General features: G+C 36.6%; 1 protein-coding gene across 3 annotated transcripts in view; it reads right to left on the reverse strand.

Annotated features, from left to right (window-relative positions):
* Positions 1-23226, reverse strand: part of LOC128996392 (dnaJ homolog subfamily C member 13-like) — a 69424-nt gene that overhangs the window by 31005 nt on the left and 15193 nt on the right. For all 3 annotated transcript variants that reach the window (XM_054421697.1, XM_054421699.1, XM_054421700.1), the window contains exons 9-21: positions 22752-22927; positions 21895-22102; positions 20702-20857; positions 19176-19236; positions 17952-18145; positions 13584-13763; positions 11071-11262; positions 10656-10864; positions 8428-8587; positions 6130-6275; positions 3710-3830; positions 2580-2782; positions 590-710 (exon numbers count right to left, since the gene is read on the reverse strand). In XM_054421697.1, the coding sequence (XP_054277672.1) occupies positions 590-710; positions 2580-2782; positions 3710-3830; positions 6130-6275; positions 8428-8587; positions 10656-10864; positions 11071-11262; positions 13584-13763; positions 17952-18145; positions 19176-19236; positions 20702-20857; positions 21895-22102; positions 22752-22927 (2127 nt within the window). The remainder of the gene's footprint in view (positions 1-589; positions 711-2579; positions 2783-3709; positions 3831-6129; positions 6276-8427; positions 8588-10655; positions 10865-11070; positions 11263-13583; positions 13764-17951; positions 18146-19175; positions 19237-20701; positions 20858-21894; positions 22103-22751; positions 22928-23226) is intronic.

Below are 23226 nucleotides of genomic sequence, written 5' to 3' on the forward strand. Positions count from 1 at the left end.
ATTATTATTATCTTAAAAAGTTAACAGTTTTAATTATTGGTAATTTTTTCTGATAGTCCGTCATTTCTCAAGCTCGGCACCCATGCGGTTTATACGATGCAGAATTCATGGGAATGTACTGAATGTACTGGATTTTACTGATATAACTTAAAATGTTCCACCCACCACGTCCACCTCAATACATCCTTTTTTGACAAACTAAACCTTCTTTAACTAAAAAATGCTAAAAAATAAGTTTTTGTATTACACAAGAATGTAAACCTGGTCCTGGTATACCAACAAAATAATTCAAATATAGCAGGAGTGTGAACAGTTCTCTTGCAAAAAAAAGTTAAACATGGAAGTTCAAAATAGAAAAGTTGAACATAGGTCTTGGCGAACAAAAGGATGTTTGTCCCCCAAAAGCCTAAACCGGTGTCAACCACCCATCCAGTATCAAACTACAGAACTCAGCAGTAGTTGGACATTGCTTTTGACATTTGAATTCACCACTATTTACGAATATTGAGAACGACACACACCAGTAACGCAAGTCAGTAACCTAGGCCTAATTATTTCATATGATTAGTAACAAGCTAGAGCGAGGTACCTTCTCCACTAGTGTGGGGTCAAAGGTCAGCAGCAGTTGTACCACATGAGGCAGACATTGGTCACTGGTCAGTATCCTCTTGATGCGAGGTATCGGCCAGATCACTGCTTCGTCTTGATCTCTACAACCATAAAATCATAAAGAAATTTAATAGACGTAATGAAATTACTATTGTTTTGTCAAATGGAGTTTAGGACAATGTTTTTATCCTAGTAATAATTAAATAACTAGACTTGCATAGCTTGACTATACTTTGGCGAGTACAGAAGAGTCCTGCAAACTCGACACTCAAAAACCCGGCAGTCTGGATAACTCGGCCATCACCTGGCTCAGAAAATTTGTGATTTTTTGACTCCGTGTTAAACATGGACTCAAGACAGATAAAGTCAAATCAAATCATTCACAACTTGTAACAAGGATTTGTTGAACTATATCTGATGACTTAATACTGACTTGAAATATAAATATAAATAAAAAAGGCCGTTAAAACGCTTAAAAATTGTATTGTTACTTACTTACTCTCAGGGCCATGCATATCTAAGAAGATATTTGGCCGCACCAACAAAGCCTCTCCATCTTGCTCTATCCTCTGCATCCTCCTCAGTTGCTCCTAGTTGCTCCATGTCTTTCTTTACTTGGCTCCACCATTTTTGTTTTGGCCTTCCTCTCGGTCGTCTTCCTTCGGGATTTCTTAGTAAAACTAATTTTAACTTATTTTGCTCCTCTCTTCGTAAAACATGTCCAGCCCATCTAACTCTTCTACACTTAAATTCACAAACCACATCTGATCTCTGTAGAGTTCTCTCAGTTCTCTGTTGTGTCTCTTCCTCCATTCACCACCTTCATAAATTGGTCCATAGATTTTTCTTAAAATCTTATTTTCGAATGTGATTAACTTCTTTTCTTCTTTTTTATTTGGTTTCCATGTTTCAGCTCCGTATAATAATACTGGGCTTATTATTGTCTTATAAATTCTAATTTTGGTGTTTTTTGACAGTAACTTAGAGGACATCAGTCTGTTGCAAGCGTAGAAACATCTGTTTGCCAGATTTAGTCTATTTTGAATTTCTATTTTTTCTTTGTTTTCCCTGGATAAGATAACCCCTAAGTACTTAAAATGTTCTACTTTTTCAAATTTATGGTCATCCACCTGCAGTGGGTCTTGGGCTATACCTTGATTTCTTGAAATTGTATTGTTATTATTTTTAATTCTAGTTCCCGATAACCCGGCATCTCACAAACTAGGCACCGTTCCAGTCCACATTACGCTGAGTTCGCGGGACTCTACTGTACTTTAATTGTAAACTCAGTCTCGGCACATAAGCTTTTTACTTCTCAAGTAATACTAGAATAGCTATAACTCGACCACCCCTACTCTCCACTTTCCACATTAGGGGAAAAATCACAATACTGTTCTAAGAGGACATTTATACAAAAATACTACAGTTAGACATACCGGCTCATAGACTTAAAAAGAGTAGCAATCTTCATAGACTAAACTGCATTTTTTTTTAAATAAATTGCCTGATTCAGCCAGAACTGTATCCTTCAAGATATTCAAATCTAAATTATGTGAATGGTTCACAATCCTTTCTATGGCATCCATGAATTTCTTAAAACAAAAGTTAATATTGAATTTTTATGTGTATCTACATGATCCATATTCTCTAGACATGTCATATTTTAATTAACTAAGTATTTTGTAAACTTTGTATTTTATTTAATATTTTGGAATGTTTTGTATGCGTTTTGACTATGTCTATTCCTTTTCCTTTGTACAAAGGTCAATGGCGATAAAACTCTAGAGTCTTGCTACAGTTCCTATTGATTTGTTCCTATAGCTGGAATTACAATGTATCAGGAAAAAATATTGAAGTAATGTATATGACTATAGTGTACCTTTTAAGCCCTGGTCTTTCAAGATAGGCTTAAGCCAGCGAAACTCCCTTTTTCAACACATACCGTATCCCCTCCCCCTGTTATATATCACCTGCTGGGGTAGAACTGGCACATATGGATGAGCATGTTGAGTATCACTGTGGCCAGCTCCGTCTCATTGAGCACTGCAGACCCTCTCGCCAACAGACACCACTTGATCTGAGGGATGTTCTGGGGTAGTCTCCACGAGTCCATCCCCTGCGCCCAACACTTGGACTTGGTGGTCAACTCCCCACTGGACCACAGCTCCTTCATCTGCCAAAGATATAAGAGATAAGCTGCAGCAATCCTGCAGGCTAAGCAAATTTTCATTTGCCTGATTAATATGTTTCATGGCATTGTATGGGGTTTCAAAGGTCAATCCAATCAACTATTTAAGATGGGAACACCACGTTGGGCTTATTTTAACCCAAATGTGAGTTAAGGATGAGTGGTGTGATCTTGTAGTCTTGTTAGTGACTAAGGCCGACATGTTCCTTAGACACAGCTGTTGATTTCCCATACAGCCAATGGCAACTAAGAGATCTACAATTTATAGTGGAATCCGAGCCACATTTTTTCCATGTAATTGACAAATTGGTTTAATTATCAGGATAGCACTGCGGGTAGTCGTAGTACTCACTAGTGCGGACGTTAATCCACACCAGGGAGCATCGCATCCACAGTGCATGCCTACAAAATATCCACAATTAATTGGTGACCTCCTATAGTCCTCGCCACCCTAACTTGAGGCAGCCCAAGGCCGCACGCCGTATATCTATTGCGGCCTTGGGCTGCCTCAAGTTAGGGTTGATTGATTGATTGATTGTAAGAGGGTGGACTCATGGTCCAAGCACGTCAACCGAAGCTTATTGTGCATCCCGCTTGCCACTAACTGGGTAAGCCTATGCCTGTGTCCCTAACTAGGTGCAGGAGCTTTTGCCCGCTGTTAGCGTCTGGTTCCTCACCTGGCTGCTTTAGACCAAACAGAGCCCTTCTCCTAGCCCGTAGTCCATCGCAGTCCAGAATAATGTGTTTTGCAGTCTCATCGGACTGGTTACAAAGTCGACACTCCAAGTTAGGGTGGCAAGAACTATAGTAGCTGGATTACAGGACGACGTCACCATCCCAGTCAAGTAGTTGAAGGTGACAGTACATGGAAATCGTTAAAAAACTAAATAAAATAAAATCGTAGATAAGTACCTTCTGGAAAGTGAACGGTCCTTTCTTCTCTGCTCCGACACTGTAGTACCACTCCTTCTCGTTGTCTTGACTCATCCCCTGTCCAGCCTCTATCACATTAGTCTGGGTAGGCACCACGGCCCTGCAAGCAGGACAAACAAATTGTACACACAACCATATAAACAATGCCCCCGCCGCAGCAAACCTGCCGACTAAGCGAATTTCCATTTGTCTTAATTGATTTTCAAATAAATATATTTTAGTAACATTAGGTTTAACGAGTACCTAGGTTTGCTGCTACAAGGAAACTAATAAAGTGTGTTTTTTTGTAAAATATTGATAGCTTAGTACAAAATAAATAAATTTGATCAAAATACAAAATATATCCATAAGCAAGCAAACTACAACATTTGACAATATTCTTCATTAGAATAACATGGTAATTTTAAATTTACAATTTTTTTAATTTTCTCCGTTACTATTAACCGAACAAAAATACTTTTATATACTAAATTAATTGTTTTTTTAAGCTCTTTAAAAAGGTCTAAAGAGAAATTGGGAAATTTTGTGTTTTGAGGGTCAAAAGTGAGAAAAACCAATTTTTACCCCATAAAACCCCCCGTAAAGCCCCGTTCCCATGGTCCGATCATGCTGGTTCGCGAACTCATTCAAGTTTATCCCGCTTTACACCTTTAAACCAAATTTCATCAAAATCGGACAAAAATTACTCAAGTTATTGCGTTCACGGACGTATATATATATATATATATATCTATAAGTCTATATATATATACATATATAAAAATTTGAACGAATGGTGTTTTTGGCCTTTGGGGACATCAAAATGAAAAAGTAAATCGGTCCCGGGTCTAGGTCTTACCGTGCCACCTACGGTAATAGCTACTTCCCTATAGGGAAATTCGCTAAAACAACTCACATACATGTGACAATATAGAATACTTCAGTGGATGAAGTAGATAATAATGTAGTTATTTTCTAAGTTGCTTGGCACATGCCAGGGATTGTTTTTTACATTACTTCAGACTAGACCTTGGGGTTGCGGCACTATCACTTAGATAAAATCCATTGGTGTTTGGTGGGGAGCGAGCTGGTCTAGTGGTTAGAGTGCGAGATCCCGGTCTCGAAAGTCCTGGGTTCAAATTCACAGAATCACCAATGGATTTTATCTAAGTGATATTGCCGCAACCCCTAGGTTTAGCCTGAAGTAATGTAAAAAACAATCCCAGGCTCAAGCCTAGCGTCCTAGGACAAAAAAAAAAAAATAAATAAAAAATAACCATTAGACCAGCTTGCTCCCCTAATATGAAGTAGTGGATGTAGTGATTGGTGATACAAACAATTGTGTTATATTTGAGTCGATTTTCAAAAGAGGGTAAAGTTGGGCTAAATTTCCCAGGACTTAATCATCACAGGAAACTTCACATTTACACTGAGAAAAGAAGGAACAGATACAGCTATCTCATTAATGAAAATAGCTTTAGGCTGTTGATAATACAGTAGGTTTACAAAACAGGACAATAAACTACATTTCACCACTCCAAAGAGGTTTCTTTGGAAGGAATAAGTATTGGCTTTAAATACTGAAGTAGTAGACATTTCATCCACATGGACCAGCTAAAAGCAATTTTTCTTCCAAATAGTATCTAATTGAATGAGCCGCTCATAGAGTATGCTATTGTCAAAATTCTATTTCCTCCGTTAGTTTTCAATACTTTGATAAAAAATGTCAAGATGTCATAGTTATAGCTAAAAACAACAGTGTATACAGCACTTTATTCATTCTCCTACAAAAACTGGCTAAAAGCTAACACAGGAATTAATCTAGTTCCTTCTATAGTCACAGGAAGAAGTTAGTTCCTGCCTCCTTGGACAAATAAAAAATAATAAAAAATAACATTACAGCAATAATTGGTCCTAGTGCAGGACTTATTGAGAGGGTATGTTGAAGAGCTTTGAGCTCTAAAGGGTTAGCTTGCAACCCAGATTCCATTAAAAGTTAGATGGAAAAACTACTAGTTTAGCTAATCTCTATGTTTGACTAAATCTCAACACTGAGAAGTAAGGAACAAAGGATACACTCCAATCTGGTACACTTAAGTGGTGTCTAACACTAGTCGTTGGTGTCTAGGGCTAAGTCCAACAACGCCTCCCTCTCCCTCATGTACTAAAACGCTCACGGAGGAAGACCCCATGCCCTGTGCGATAGGAATTTACCCATAGTGCTCGCTGTTTGGGCTCTTCCTCGCTCGTCACAAATATATTTCCGGCACAACATACCAGAGCTGAAAGTGTTCGGTTGCCCCATAAGCGTGTTTCCTCTATGCCTCATTTCTCTGTGCTATCAATAACTCTTTTTGGTTTCCCTAAGGTTTCATCTTTTAACGAGAAATAAAAGGTAGAGTATAAAAGTAGCTGAATACCTGGACGTGTGTAGGTGAGCCAGAGTGAGTAGATCCACCAGTATCTGCACTCCGTGTGCGTCTAACACCGCCTTCACGTTCTGTTTGTTGAGAATCAGCTTGCCCAGGAACAGCAGCAGACGATCTCTCTCCGTCCTGTCCACACACTGGAGACACACAATGATTAGAACAATACTTAATGCAACGTAGTGTTTAGTAGAGTCTTTACTCAACTACCGTTGAATACAGATGATTGCCTTTATGTCGATTTGCTACCTTCACCATGAATAATTTTGACATATCTAGTCACAATACTTTTCTTTTTCACTTACCCACACACAAGTTAACAGGATGAACAACTTAACTGTGCCACAACTATCTTACAAACTATTGAGAAACTATAAAGGCCACCAAAACTAAAATGTGGTTCCAAGACCTTTTACCCTTGACATTGTTTTTCAAGCCAATGTCAAGTACTTTTGGGAACTACAGCATGTTAACCCTCCGAGTGTCCATAGTTTAGGCCTTAATGTCCGCCTATTTTTGGCGCATTTGCAAGGTTTTATTAAAACGGATCTGAAAAGCTTAAAACGATGTTTATTCTACTGTTCTATATACCATTTTGTTTGGAAAATCATGGGCTTCAATATCATACATAAAACCTAAGGAATATTTGATTAAAAAAATTTTTTTTAGGTAAAAATAAAAATTCTTTTGGAAAAATTGAAAAAAAAAAAAAAAAGTTCGGCGCTCAATGAAATTGTATAAATTATAGGCCTATAAATATTTGAAAATAGCCACTTTGTTCTAAATTTTATGAGGATTACAAATATATAATAATATAAGGAAGTAGATTTGCAAATAAATAAGTTATGGGCAAAAAACAGATTTCAGTACATAGCGTTTAGCTAAGAATGCATAGCCTAACCATAGCTAGGAACCTGGCTGATAATTTACATCAATATCACTACCTACTTCTTCAGGATCTCAACCAGCCCTTCAAAATCACTTAAATCTTCTTATAATGCACCACGTATATCACTACTTTTGATTTTTAACACTAAAACAATGATAAACATAATAAAACACATCAGTCATCGGTCCGAGGTTAACTAACCTGTTTACAAATACGCACGTCAGCTGTCTGCTACAATTACGATCGGCTCGGAGAACATAAAGCGCTTAGAGACAGACCTCTGGAGAAAGCTTAGAATCTAATGAAAAGAACGATACCTAACTCGATCCAGTTCAATCCGATTTTGTCAGTCATAGAGCCTTCGCCGTAAATAGTGTTCGTGAGTCGCTGCAGCGACGCATGACACTCGGAGGGTTAAACATTGGAAAATGTACCCCACAGTGTTGTTTTGTAAGAAAAACAAGCAGTATGAGCCACCTCTTTCAATGGTTTTCCAATTAAAAAAGTCTTTATTTCATATTGTACATCAAGTACATCAAATGGCGTCAATCAATACTATAACTTATATCTAACCTATAAGATACCAAGCCTCTACGAAATAAAACAAGCTGTGAGGAACTAAACGAGAAGGATTGGGGAGAAAAATGCCAAGAGACTAAACTAGGCCAAGTCCCCCAATTTAATATTTTTAGATACTTTAGGTGGTGGCACGATTAAGTTGTTCACGCTGTTAAAACTTAAAACCCTTATAGTCCGTTTATGTGTGTACTATTTTTTATAGAGCATGGGAAAAGAAAAAAATCCTAGGAATGGAGTTGATAAAGGGAGGGAGATTGATAAAAAGCCTATAAAAGGAATAATAAAGGGATGAAACTGTGGAGGGAGAGAAGAGACACCCAGTTGACCCTTGAACTCAGTAATAACCGGAACGGAAGAAAATGTGTTGTACTGTTCACCAAAATGTAAATTTTTGTCTTCCTTCCTTCCTGACAAGACAATTACTTAATCCTCTAAAAGGCATATATGAAAAGTGTATAAGTGTTCAGTTAGAACAAAGAGAAGTAAGGAGCAGAGTATGGTACGTTTAAGGGGTGTCTAGCACTTGTCGCTGGTGTGAGTGGTGTCTATGGTAAAGTCCAACACCACCCCCCTCTCCCTTAAGTACTACAATGCTCACGGTGGAGGAAGACCCTGTGTGATAGGAATTTCCACACATAGGATTTTCCTCGCCGTTCAGGCTCTTCCTTGCTCGTCACAAATATATTTCCGTCACAACATACAAGCTGAAAGCATACAGTTGTCTCATAAGAGTGTTTCTTCTCTACCTACTTCTCTGATCTATTGCTAAGTCCTCTAACAGGCAGATATGAACTACTAATGTTCATCACACATTATACACCTACCCTGTCAAGCATCCCTACTATGACCTTGGTGTCACTGAATGGTCCGATGTCCTCATGATAGTGACCGTAGACGAGAGTCATTACTTGTATACACGTCACCTTCATCTCAATCTTTGGGTTGATCAGGAACTTGTGGTACAGGTTGTTGAAGAAACTCTTCCTGCAAACAATAAATCCAGTGTCACAAAGGATTCAGTACTGTAGGCCGCTGATCTAGCATACGATGGTCCTGCACATTAAATAAACTGACTCAATTTAATTTGGGAGTGAAGTTTTAATTTGGTTTTAATTATTTTTATTTATTTAATTATACTTTTGACCCTCGAAAATTAGCAGTATTTTTGCTGGTTTTCAAATAACGGCTGTATTCAGAAAACAAGTATTTCGGCATTTCCAATAATCAGTCACCGCCAAAGTCCCAATCTTGCCGGATTAGCGAGTGTCTAATTCAAATCTGAAGGCAGCGGGTTTTGATTCCAAAGGAGGGCGAGTATGGACTCCATACTATTTGTCATTGGGCTATTAATGAATAAAAAAATATACAATCATAGAACAGTTCAACTCAATGAATGTGTGACTTGTAAACAGGGGTGTGCAAAGCAGCAAAAGATTTTGGTTCGAAGCAGTACGGCATTTTTGTATTCATACTTGTCAATGGAGTGAAATAACAATAATTAAAATTTATCACATTTGTGAAATGTAAATTTTTTGTTGATGCGGTATTAGGCTTATTCATACACATAACATAAATGATTCTTTGGTGAAAAAAATATTTATTTTCATTTATATGTTAGAAGAACCTGTGTTGCTGGAAAAGTCAGTGAGCTGCTTTACTTGATTTTTCATTATTTTTTACTTGCAGAATCATATTGGTTTTACAAATAAAGGTATGTTTAGGTGTAAACAAATAAAAACATTTGTAAGATTTATACTGAAAGTTTCAATTGTTATCAATGTAGATAAAATCATAGATACAACATACTCCCTTAGTAGATTTCCCATCCTTATGGAACAGCTGAAGCCAATTTTATTGTTAGTTCTGTACGGTTTTCTGTAGAGGTCGTGTTTTGTTTACAATTTGTTTCCCGTTATTACAGCCATTTAAAACCTCATTTAACCAAATAATACGATCTAATCATAAACAATAACTTGTCCCCTAGTTATATAACCAAACAGTAAAGCACAAATCAAGAAATTAACCCTAAAATAATTGAAACAAAGTTTCGTCGACACTAGCGCATTTGTGTCACGTACATGAACTAGACACGAAAAACGTGCTTCAAAATTTACAATGGGATGAGAAGTCTACTTGTGTTGGTTAGTCTATGATAAAATGAGAGGATATAATCAGACCTACAAACTACAAGGTATAAATAGCTTCAACCCTAAAAAAATGCCATATTTATTACTCTAAAACATCAGTCTTACTAGTTAAGTATCAAGCAATCATTTTTCAGCGATTTTGGAGTGACTTGTTTTGGATGTTTACAGTAGTAAATAATGCCTCACACTGCTTACACTTATAACAAAACTTCTCATTTGCAATGTTAAAATATAAAAAATATTAAACAAAATAAAAAATATAATATATAAAAAAATATTAAACAATTAAAGCAATATTTACAAGTAAATAATTAATTAAATAGAAACGCCTTCACAAAGGAAACGCACCAACAACGCGCTCCTGTACTGTGGGTATTGCATTGACTTTCTGCAGGCGTTTTTCGTATATGGATACCGTTTCCCCCATGAATTGGATTGTTTTTTGACCACCACTGAATAGAATCTCGATTCGATGCATCACCCCTACATGTCAATACAAATCATTAATTTTAAATAATTTACATATAGATTGAATATGCACAAAAATATTACAGTTGAGAAAAAAACAAAAAAGGAAAAAAGTATTTCATATTGTAAGGGTACAGCTAGATAAAATTTTCTGAGGGTTTCTATTTAAAATAGTTTACATTCAAAGACTCGTTTGTGAAATAGAAAGATAATTTGTTTTCTACCTGAATGCATTGGTATCAGGGTCCATTGTGAAACACTAATCTGTGGCTTAGATTCTCAAAAAATTGTTATTTCTAGTATAACTATGTGGTTTTTAGCAGTTTCCAAATACAATTTTTTTAAACAATTTAGATAGTAACAAGACTGGGGTTCGGACCATTACAAAGGACAAAAAAAGTCAATGGCGTGGATACAAAATCTGTATTTTTACTCACGCATTCCTTGTCAGAGTCTCCGGCACAGAGTTGAGCTCCAACATGAGGTTGAGGTAGTATCCGTCAATGCAGACCTCGTCAGCCAGTGACCGGTAGACAACCTCAAACTCACTGTGATTCCAAGCGATCAGTACGTTGCCCGGCAGATCCCTGTCTGACGTGAACAACCTCACCTCCTTCTCCAACGCTTCCCGCAGCTCTTCTCTGGTCTACAACATGGTGTGATGAATCCATAACGCTCGTGGAAAATATTAGTGTTCTGCGGTAGACTTATCTTTGAAATGAAAGGAATAAGCTTTTATCTTAACTTTTTTCACATTCCACAATCCTGCGAGGAGAATAAGGTTTTACTAATGCGTGGTAATTGATACAAAACCAGGATATTTGGACACTATCCATCTAAGCAGTAAGCTACCTTGTGATTCCAGATAAGGTTTGCGAGTTTGTGGTCGTGGTTGAACATGTAGTAGAAAAGTTTCCAGTTAGCTTCGCTTTTAATTCGCTCTCTTCTCTTCCGCAACACAACCGGACGGTCTCTGGGTCTCTCGTCTTTCCTCTCGATGCCCAGTGTGTTGCTTAGCGAAGTGCCCCAATGTTCTAGCACATGCTGGAAAAAACAAATTGCAAAATTTATTGAAATGTAAAAATCTTTCTTTTCTTAAAGTTAAGTAATGTTTGGGTGTTCTTTAAGTATTTGCAATGAAGTGAAAGTAAAGAAAAAACTTACTGCATTGATAATGATAATACTCAGAACCAAGCTTTTTACTTTCTCCTATGCGTAGAATACAGGGTGGCCGAAAAGTCAATTTACACTAAAGATGAATTCAATTGGTGTTGTTGTGGGCCGAGGCAGTGGTGGGGGAAGGGAGGGTGAGGCTTCATTCTCTTCCCCCACAGTTCCCTTACTACGTACGAATGTTTGCTGATCAGTCGTCTTTATAACAGTGTACTACATACTGCAATATTGTGTAAAGGGACTTTTCAGCCACCCTGTATATGGAGAAAATATGGTTTTTGAAAACATTATCAAGTTTGAGTTTTGGGTGGAAATACTTGTTATGAGTTCCCCTGGACCTATTAAATTGGTTTTCAAAGTGATGTGTACAGCTACAGAATACACCTGTGGTCCCGATTATGTTGAATTTTTTGGTATATGTGTATTAATCAGTTTTCTGATGATTTTTCATTATTTGGAAATATTGGTTTATAATGTAGATTTTTTCATTAAAAAATCATAAAATAACAAAAATCTGATAAAAATTGCTCAACTGATTTTGATTAATATTTAGTATTTTTGGTCCTTGTATTTCTTATTTCTTCTTCCTATTGTGGACGTAGAACGTATCCAGATAATAAAGGGGTGAGCCGGTTGTGAGGTACCAAATTTTAAGGGGGGTAAAAACGTATTGCTAGTCAACAAACACCATAACTTACCCGATTTTTATCCACAACATCCTAATCCTAGGCCTATGTGTTGGCCCTAGCTTGGGCTATGGGCCAAAGAACGTAGGCCTACTTTTGATAACAGCGAAGTACACGAACACACCCACAACCACATATTTATTCATAATAGCAATCCTTTTCACCAAATAAAGTTAAAACTACCGATTTTACGAATATTTAACGCCGATGACAACATCACTTAACCTCAAAATGGTGTTTGTTGACCAACGACAGACGACAACTAGACCGGCTCAACAGGTGAATTTCCGATCAGCTGTTGGCTAGTTCTCGAACTCACCACCAGAGCGATTAAGCCTCGACCGAGGAAATCATGATTTGAGCCGGACAAGGACAAGATTATTCCCTGTTTGACCGCCGACTAGCTCACACACGACTTACGAATACGACCCTACGATTCGATTACAAAGGTTAGCTAACACACCAGTTAGGCTCCTTTTTACGTTTCACATTATTTTTGTTTTATCTTTATTATACGTATACTTAACTTATTTTACTTTTTCGTTTTCTTAAATTACCGATTCGAATTATCTAAATTTAATATCGTAACTTGAGTCTTGACCCGCCAGTTCCTGCCTGCCAGTGACTAGCGGTGGCGATCGTTTATTTTATTTTAATCAATTAGTTTCGAAATTACGATTTCTCCGTTAGCTTAACGAGTAATTATTACTTATATTATTTTAATTGACTCGACGTTTTAATACCCCGAGACTTGTCGTCTGAGTTCTAAACCCCGTCTTTGGCGGGTGAAAGAATCAAGTCTTGGGAGCAGGCTGATTTGAACAATCAGCTACGAAAATTAATATTAAATTTATTTTAAACCACTCACGTTAAATTATCCGTCCAATTATATTAATTAGGCCCCGACGACTCTGTAGGAATTGCTTTTACATTATATTCGGTTTTATATTATTTACCTAGACCTTTAGTTAAATATTTTAAAGTTCATTACGAGTATTTATATCACATTGGCTTAAGATTGGATACTCGTCGGCCCTACAGAGTCATTCTAAAAGTTAGGCAAAATTCTCCAAAACACTTTTACGAAGGCTGGGATGATATAACTCCAACTGAGCGTCTGCAGGATTTCCTGAGCGCTTCTAGAGCTCCGAGCCTTCGATTAAATTTTAAATAAATTGATCAGTCAAAGCCGTGACAACTTCGTATCGACCCCTGGATTTTTCTCGGCTCCTTCTGAGCACTCCGGGGAAGAAATTTGAGTGTGGCTGGTTCTAGGGGTAGGCCTAGCCTGACTTAGGTGAATATTAGTTTATTCCCCCCCTAGAATTTTGCGTCACACGGTACAATTCAAGAATTGAACTGTGTTCATAAAATGTAGTGGCAATAAGATTCAAACCCACAAAATTGATCCATTCGATTCATAGTCAGCACTAGCGACCAAATTATCACCATTGACTCGCCTCTTTCAAAGAGGTGAACAACGTTGGCACAACTCAGAACAGTTACCTCAACATGTTTCTCCAGTATGCGCCGGTGCTTGTCCAGAGCTACAGAGATGTGGTTGCGTTGGTGTTTGGCCGCATGGTCCTGCGCCAGCTTCAGGTTGTCTCTGATCTGTAACACGTCTTCAGCCTCTCCGTCAGGTACTCGGTCCTTGCTCTCCAGGTACTGTAGCAGTCCCACAGGCTGCGGACAAGTAATAGACATACAGGTGTTTACACTAAACATTCTTTTACAAGTAGCCTTTAGTGATACTGATAAAAATGAACTACAAAAATTAAATAGTAGCTTTTATACTGTATATCTTGAAACTACTCCTTGATTTAATTCAACGTAATTACCATATTTACGTTTAAGCGCTTGTTGTTATTTTACTAGCTTTGAAATTCTGTTTTCATGAAAAATCCACTTATCCTTCAACCAATTTGTGTTTGAATCTTTCATTAACTCATCATCATAGAACCACCGAGATCTTAACCACTCCTTCGACAGTTTCTGGGAGATAAATCTGAACTATAGGATGGATGTTGGAACGTGTCCCAATTTAACACATTCACAAAGCTCTCTGCATTTATCCGAACAATTTTTGTGTCACACACTTGTGAGATACTGTAAAATAAAAATTACTTATCATTCTATCTTTACACCAACTGATAACTCTACCTGTGCCTTACATCCCAAATATTTTGTGATAAAAGCAATTATTTATTTAGATATTTCTTATGTGCTTGGACAATGATGCACAGTAAAACAAGTTAACACCATTTTGTTGACATTCATAAAAGACTTATGAAGGTAAGGAAGCTTATATTGCCACAAATGATGTTAGTTGGGTTGGAAGAATCTTAAATTTCCATTTTGAAAAACTTACACATAAAATTTATTTCCAAAATGTTCAAATTAATATAGTTATATATTAATTATAATATTATATATAAAGATATATTTTTTTACATATAAACCATTAAGTGTTCATATTAACAATCAATGTTGTTCAGACCCTTATGTTATATGTAATTCATTTAACAATTATTTTTCTGATTTGGTTAACACAAACATTGTTCCTAATTTGGATTCACTTGTTGGGGATGTAAAGGACAGTGTAAAAGTAGTTGAGTCAGATTACATAATTCCGGGTTTTCATTGTATACCTGTTGATGAGAAAGAGATAGACGAAATAATAAGTCATCTTAAAAACTCATTTAGCACCGGCTATGATGAGGTCCCTGTGGTGCTCATCAAAAAAGCAAAATTACCCCTCAGAAAACCTATAGCTCATTTAGTAAATTCTTCCTTTGTATCAGGCATTTTTCCTAATAAACAAAAAATTTCTAAATTAATTCCATTATTCAAAAAAGGAGATAAATATGAATTATCAAACTACCGTCCAATTGCTCTGCTTCCGGCCATGTCCAAAATATTTGAGAAAGCCATGTACAACCGTTTATATAGCTTCCTGGAAAGTAATCACCTTTTTGAGGACTGTCAACATGGATTTCGAAGTGGTAGATCAGTTGTGACACCTGCTACAGAGTTTTTAGAGTCAGTTATTGATTGTTTAGATGCAAAACAAAAGGCTCTTGGCATTTTCATGGATTTAACCAAGGCATTTGACTCTATAAACCACAATCTACTTTTAAATAAATTGTCAAGCATCGGAGTAAAAAATAAATCTCTTCAATGGCTAGAATCATACATTTGTAATAGAAAACAATTTGTAGAAACTATCCAATTCAATAATCAAATGAAAATTACTCACAAGTCAAAAATTAGAACTATTAAACATGGTGTACCACAGGGATCCATCTTGGGTCCCCTTCTATTCATTTGCTATGTTACAAACCTACCAGGGCTGACTAAATCTAGCAAACTTTACCTTTATGCAGACGATGTAAATCTTACAGTTACCGCTAATTCTGAAGAGGAAATTGAAAAGACAGCTAATGCTAATCTAGATATACTTTCAAATTTTTTCCAAAACAATCAGTTACTTTTGAATCCAGATAAAACAAAGTTCATAAATTTTGAGACCCGTCAGACAAGACTTTCAATTAATCCTTCACTAGAAATTAATCAGAAACCTATTGAAGAATTAGAAAATATTAGATTCTTAGGATTTGAAATTGACAAAAATTTAACTTGGAATTCTCACACAAACAAAGTAATAAAAAAAAAACTGTATCTGGTCTATTTGCATTAACTAGATTAAAAAATCTTCTTGATCAAGTAACATTAAAATCAATATACTTTTCGTACATACATTCTGTTATTTCTTTTGGAATATCTCTGTATGGCGCTACATCTATCAATAACTTAGAAACAATCCTAAAATTACAAAAACGAGCTATAAGAATTATTTTGGACCTTGACTCGAGAACTTCAAAAGAGCATTTTAGATCATTAAAAATAATGACAGTATATGGATTGTACATCTATGAAACAGTTCTATATGTTAAAAACAGATTTTCTCAATTGGCGTTAACTGGTGAACACCACCACTACAATACCAGAAACAAAACCAACATTGCTCTAAACCGCCACAGATTAGAACTTTACAGTAAAAAACCAAGTTATACCGGCTCCAAATTTTACAACAAAATTCCAAATGAAATTAAATCGGCAAAAAGCATGGTCGAATTTAAGAGGGGTCTTAAAACATTTCTCATCAACAAGGTATTGTATTCCCTTGATGAACTTTAAAATTTTTAGAAGGAGCGTTAATTTGTAATTTGTATAAACTTATGTTAGATTTTAAGAACTTTGTATCCATCAGGGTGTCTACTACATTCTGGATAAAAAATTCATGGACAATTCCCGTACATTTAAGGACACTTTGCCGTAACCTTTGTCGGTGTCATTAGGCCTACCGAATAATTTTCCAGATTTGTCAAACTGTATTAATCTTGTTATTCACTGTAGTTGTTTGTACCAGAGAGAAAAGTAAATAATAATAGACAAGAGTTAAAAATTACAAAATAGAAATTTATTGAAAGTAAACAAACATAGGCCTACCTACTTTAGGTAAAGCTTTTATAGTGTAACAGAGAAACAGTGTAACAGAGAAACGCAATCATTGTCTCCTGCGATAGCGACAAATATCTCCATCCGTCACGTAAACTTCATAACATAGCTTATCCGATCCAGGCCGATTAATTTGGCATGATTCGCCCTGGCACAACGTTAGGTTCTTGATTACTTTTGAAAAAAAATCTTTAATGCATATTGTTACTCAATTCTTAGTACAAAATCAAGGTATGGTAAGCGGCTATTAATAAGCAATAAGCACAGAGTAAGATTATTGTATTTTCATTTGCAAAGTTAATATCGACACATAGCAATCATTAGTTGTTTATCTTAGGCTCAATTACATTTTCTTAATATATTTTACAGCTCTTTCAAGAATCAAAATACCCAGGCCTAAACCTAATTATTTAGAAGGGCCTATATAAACTGAGTAACAAACAATGAGGTTATAATAGCAGCAAAGTCACTATCATCATTCTAGTTCATAAGATTTTGATTGCTTAAAGCATACAACTCAATAAATAAATATATTGGAAACAAAAAACATTGAAACCTGAATAGCCAACAATATGACAAAGATACAGAAAATGCAATGACATAATTTGAAACCAAGCAGGCATACATAATGATAAAACATTAATGCAAACAACAATGCTTGTGGTTTTGTAAATTGAAAGATAAAATGTCCATAAAAAAGGGGTTTACTTACAAAATAAGACTGTAGATTATTTACATGTTTAATATGAAACCATAAACAGTTTTATGGCACTAGGCACTCGAAAGTACAAGTAAGAAGTGAAATTTAACAGCCATTATAAAGCTATTATTTTCAAGATAAAATAGGTTTGGGATCTAATAATAATTACCCTAGTAATAAGAAAAGAAGTTGTAAAGGAATAAAAGTGATACAACTTTTATGAGCTAGCAGCTGAGTCAACAGTTCTTGGAAGTACTAGACTTGACACTTGATTGTCGTGATAAAATATTAATGGGTTTGAGATTGTTAATGGGATTTTTATTGCATAATTACTCTAGTAATAAATTATGAAAATGTAAACAAACATCTGATAAACCTTTTATGTGCTCCTAACCAACTAGCGATCAATAAAATTATGGCACATTAAAAATTTAAGGACATAGTCTGGCATTTAAGGACAATTCCCGTACATTTCATGGCCAGTAAAAATTTAAGTACAATTCCCGGTTTTCCCGGATTTCCCGGTTGGTAGACACCCTGATCCATAGAATATAACATTGTAATATAAAAACATTTAAGAGAATGACACTATTCATGTACTTTGTGCTTCAAATGAATAAAGAAATATTGAATTGAATTGAATTGAATCTCACCATGCATCTGTTTAGCAGCTCCATAGCGCAAGAGTTGCCTGTCACCCACAGCCCGACCAGATGCCTGCTCAGCTGACGATGGGCAAGGTGACGTTGTTCACTGCCGGAGGTGAACAGAGCAATCAGCAAGTGTCTAGGTAACGCTCCCTCGCACAACGCCAGCTCCTGCATCTTGGCTGCCACTCCTGCGTCTCCTAGGTTAAAAATTGACTGTAAGTGATTAACTAGAGTGCCCTTAACTAGAGTTGAAAAAGACCCAACAATTTTACGATTTGGGTAATTACTGAACGTGCCTGATGTCTGCCGATTGCGCTTGAAGTCTTTCAATCGCTCCCAACATCTGTCGATTGTGCCCAACAACGATCGCGCATGAAGTCTTCCAATCGCACCTATCATCTACTGATTGCGTCCATTATCTGTCTCTGATTGTGTTTTTATTTCTTTTGATTATGTCTGTTTTTAAGTATTGAATTAATTTATCAGCCTAAACAAAAATTTCCAAAAAATGTTTACTGAAAATAGCAAGTGAGTAGTAGTTTTGCTTCCCTCCTAAACAAATTCCATTACTCTTATGTGTATAGCCTAATCCACTTAACATTCTTTATTGCCTGTTACATGTTAAGTTAAAACAAGGTTTGAAGTGGTAGTGGTTTGAAAAAAAAAGAACGTTTACAGTATAGCAGGTATATTTAACCTTTTATTTGCATTAACATGATCTAGAGACTAAAATATTTCAACTTTTAATAATAAACGATTGGCAACACTGATGCAATAACTTCCTGGCCACCGTTAGACCTGAAAAACTCACTATTCCTTTTAGTCCGTTCACAAAATTTAGGTGTTTTGAAGGGAAGTTCCTCCATTACTTTTTTAATGTATATGTTGCAATTAGCCAAGGCAACAGTATAAACAGGCCGTAATGCTCATCTGGCATGATGTCATCATATCCAACGGCAATGACATAATGTTATTTTTTTGTTATATTTTTGTTTTTCAAGAAAAGATCACAACTACAAGCAGCTCAGCAGATCAGAAGACAAGCAGCTGATCACAAACAGCAAACATTACGTCATTGCCGTCGCCTATGATGACGTCATGCCAGAGGAGCATTACGGCCTGTTTATTTAGTGTTGCCTTGAATGAGCATAGATCATGCTTCATCACATGCCATTTATTTGCTAAACATTGCTGTTCACTACAAGATAATGACTCTGATAGCCTTACCTTCCTCTATAACTGCCCTCATCACAAGTCCAGCTCCCTTCAGTACTGTGAGGGAGGTGTGCTGCAACAGGGAGAAGGGTCAATGACACACAAACATTAAGAAAGAAATATAATATTTAAATATTCAACCGTTTATTTTCCACTAATCATTTGTATCAAGCCAGCAATGCTATATCAGGTAATGCTGTTAATGTTTGTTAATAACTAAAACTTACAGTAAGTTATGTACATTGCAGACTCAGCATATCACTTAAAACATCCTCCCATGTATTGAAGGAGATATTTGAATTAAATAAGACTGTGGATGGACAGTAGAAAATTGTGTTGAATAGCTTTGAGTAAGATTTCACTGAAAAATAAATTGAGATTGGAGATATCAACAGTTTGTACACTGTGTTTATATCCACAAGTTAATAATTTAAGTTTTAAGGAACATTATTGAGGCTTTGTTTATTTATTCATATAAAGATTCGTTAGCCAACGCATTCATTTACATCAGCCCTGTTTACAATTAATAGAGAAAGAAATTTAAGGGGGCATAGACAAATAAAAACAAAAGAAGATAATGCCATCAGCTGATCAAGATAACAGAGCCTCCCCTGCCCCTCCTCCACCACCGGGGTTGTCAGTCGTGGTTAGGCGCTCACAACGTTTACGTGAAAAAATAACCTTGAAAACGCCGCAGGTTGATTTTGGTGCGGCGAAATGTCAGAGTTACAGAACTTTAGTCTACAATTTTATTTTATTTTTGTATTTTTATCAATGTGTGTGTACAATGAACTGTTGTGTGACAAAATCTGCGTTCTCCTGATTTCAATAAGGTGAGTGATGTCCAAAAATACTTATCTAACTACATGGTTATGTTTTTAGGAAAAAGCATTTAGCTTGGATTTAAAAAATATATAGGATGGAGAGGACACAGCTAACTCACCTGATGAAAGGTTGCAGACGAGTCAAAGAACACATAAAACACACACATAATAATACTTAATATTTCGCCTCTTTCAGAGGCTTCTTCAGAAGTAGGCCTAGATGGTAGTTACAAGAACAACCAAAGATGGCCTAGATGGTTGTTCTTGTAACTACCATCTAGGCCTACTTCTGAAGAAGCCTCTGAAAGAGGCGAAATATTAAGTATTATTATGTTTGTGATTTTATGTGTTCTTTGACTCGTCTGCAACCTTTCATCAGGTGAGTTAGCTGTGTCCTCTCCATCCTATATATTTTTTTATCTAACTACATGTCAACTAATCAAACTTCGGATAAAAATTTTCACATTTCCGAACAAACCTCAATAATTTATCACCACGTTACAACAAAAATTCGCCTATTGGGTCTGATGATGATTGGAGTGTCCAATCGAAATCGATCACCACCTATCATCTTTTGTATATTTACCGTCTTGTGAGTAACAGTATAAGCGTAAATATATGTCTTAAGTGTTATAAGACGTATCTTTATTTACTTTCCGTAAATTTAATAACACGTACAATGCTGATCAAGAAGTTATTTAGAAGGTTTTATACCTGAAAGAGTTTAAAGAGCGTTCTGCCCTTCTGAGCCACCATCTCCAGCAACGTGTCAAAGTGTTTCCCCTCCGTAGTCTCGCTGAAGGGAACACACAGCGCAAAGGTGAGGAAATCCAACATGGCCGTCACTACCAAAGTCCCTGTGTTGCACTCCTGCAACAACCGTGTGGGAAAACGTGTATTGTGTCAGCTATGGTCTGTTGAGGAGAAATTATTGCACACATTTTTGTATCACTTTTGATCTGTCATCCGATCCTGTCCTCAGTTGATGAAGTACTTAAAAATAACAGCAAGATAAAAATAGAAAAAGACACATTTGTTGTAGTTCAGTGTCACTTGAGCCACATTTTTGTGTCAAAGTTTCCATTTAGTTTGCCTACCTCTTTTTGTGCTAATTTATTTTAGGGTGGTATTGTTTCTTGTTTTTACTTCTAGATGATTTCAGTGTGGTTTTTTCTTGTGTGATTTCTCATCTTTGCTACGTTTGTGTTGATAAAAACCACTCTTGTTATGTTTTAGTACTTATTCCTTACTTATTTATTTCCTCTGTAAGGATCAGATTTTAGATTCCAAAACGTCTTAAAATCTGATTTAACTTAAAATTAAGGAAAATGTATACAGAAATCCTAAAAAAAACTAGCCTAAAAGCTTTATAGTCCATACACAAAATTTAGGCAATTTAAGGGGAAGGTTTCCTGGGTTTCCCCGCCTCTTTCTTTGGCTTAATGTTTTAATCAGCTGTTCAGTATTGTTTCAAAGTTAGCGTGAGAGGAGGGGATAGAATCGCTTCCCTTCACACCTTAAATTTTGTGAACGAAGTACAATAGAGTCCCGCAAACTCGGCACTCGATAACCCGGCAGTCTGGATAACTCGGCCATCACCTGGCTCAGAAAATTTGTGATTTTTGAGTCCGAGTTAAACAAGGTCTCAAGTCATATCATTCCCAACTCGTACCAAGGATTTATTTAACTATATCTGATGACTTAAAAGGATTACAAATTGTTTTATTCTTATTTTTAACCCTAGTTCCCGATAACCCGGCATTTCACAAACTCGGCACCCTTCCGCCATTTCACATTACGCTGAGTTTGCAGGTCTCTACTGTATAGAAATTCATACTATTTCAAATATTTCTTTTCTAATGAATTTCAAACCTATGTTTATCATAATCTTGAGTCTCTTCACTCACCACATGTCTGACCCACATGTCCAGCAAGCTCTGTAGGAACTTCGGTGACGACAGCAGAGACGACTTGTTCAGCTGTTCCTGGCGCAGGTCGCAGTCACTGTACATCGGCTTCATCAGCGCGCAGACTGTGTCTATGGCCGCGTGTGTCACAGCCTCGTGGTTACGCCGCAGCGCTTTGGTCACCTTCACACCCAGCGACTCACGGAAACTACAAGATTGAACTGTTAAGTACCAGTTACATGTTTGAGAGTGTTTACTCAAGTTGGTTTGGAAAATAGAGGTACACAACTAAACAAAGCAAAGTTGATGTTATCAGTAAATAATTTATTGACATTTTCACTACCCTTCCTGTGTGGATAAGACTATTGCACTAGAATCATTTGATAACTCAAAAGCTTTGTGTGGTTTTTAAATGCCACTTGTTGGAAAATTTTTTTGATAAGACGGGCAGGACATATCATAAGAAGACAACTCTTTACCAAAGAAAGTAATGGAGAAGAACCCAGAAGTAAGAAGACCCCTTGGTAGATTGAAACTGAGGTGGTTGAAGTAGAAAAGGACATAAGAAAACTGGGGAGAAGGAAGGAGGACGCAAGTACCATTTAGAGTACCAGTGGCCACAGCAGTAAATAAGTAAGATAAAATTAAGGATGGACAAGATTTTACTAGGGTCATCCAGAAAGTGACAGACATTTTGGCCTGGCGCGGCAGTGGGTGGGGCTAAGACCGGCATCTTGCCATCAGAATACACACTCAGTACGCATTCAGCCATGGGCTAAACCGTATTTACAAATGTAATTGTTAAGTTAATTGTTCTGTGGGAAACTAAAGTAGTGGGATGTTAGGCGTAGACGTACCCCTTGAGCTGGGTGAAGGCGCTGAACCCCGCCCGGGAAGCTATGAGGCGACGTAGAGTGTGAAACAAACATTCCACGTCAGCCACGTCCATGTCTGTTGGCTCCAGATCACCTCTGGCCATCACGGATTCCAGTGCCTGCTGTATCATCTTCTCCTTGTTGTCTGTGAACAGTCCCTGCAACCACACAACGTGCAAATAACAGTTGGATGGATACATAAGAAACTGGACACTCTAAAACCAATCCTTATATGTATTGGTGTGGCAGTCTATAGAGGATTGTCCAAAAAAAATTCATATTCGGTTTTGAAACTCCAAAAATAGGCCCTAAGAATCATGCTATACTTGGAAAAACAAATAACTGTGAAGGATAAATGTTGAAAACTATATATTTTGACTGTCTATGAAGTGGTTATATGTGTTAAAAATTTGTAAATTACTAGAATATGTTCGTTCACATGACTCGTGAAATAAAA

Source organism: Macrosteles quadrilineatus, unplaced genomic scaffold (genome assembly GCF_028750875.1).
Source record: "Macrosteles quadrilineatus isolate MER2022 unplaced genomic scaffold, UCM_ALF_1.0 Scaffold_6__1_contigs__length_79288215, whole genome shotgun sequence".
NCBI lineage: Eukaryota > Metazoa > Arthropoda > Insecta > Hemiptera > Cicadellidae > Macrosteles > Macrosteles quadrilineatus.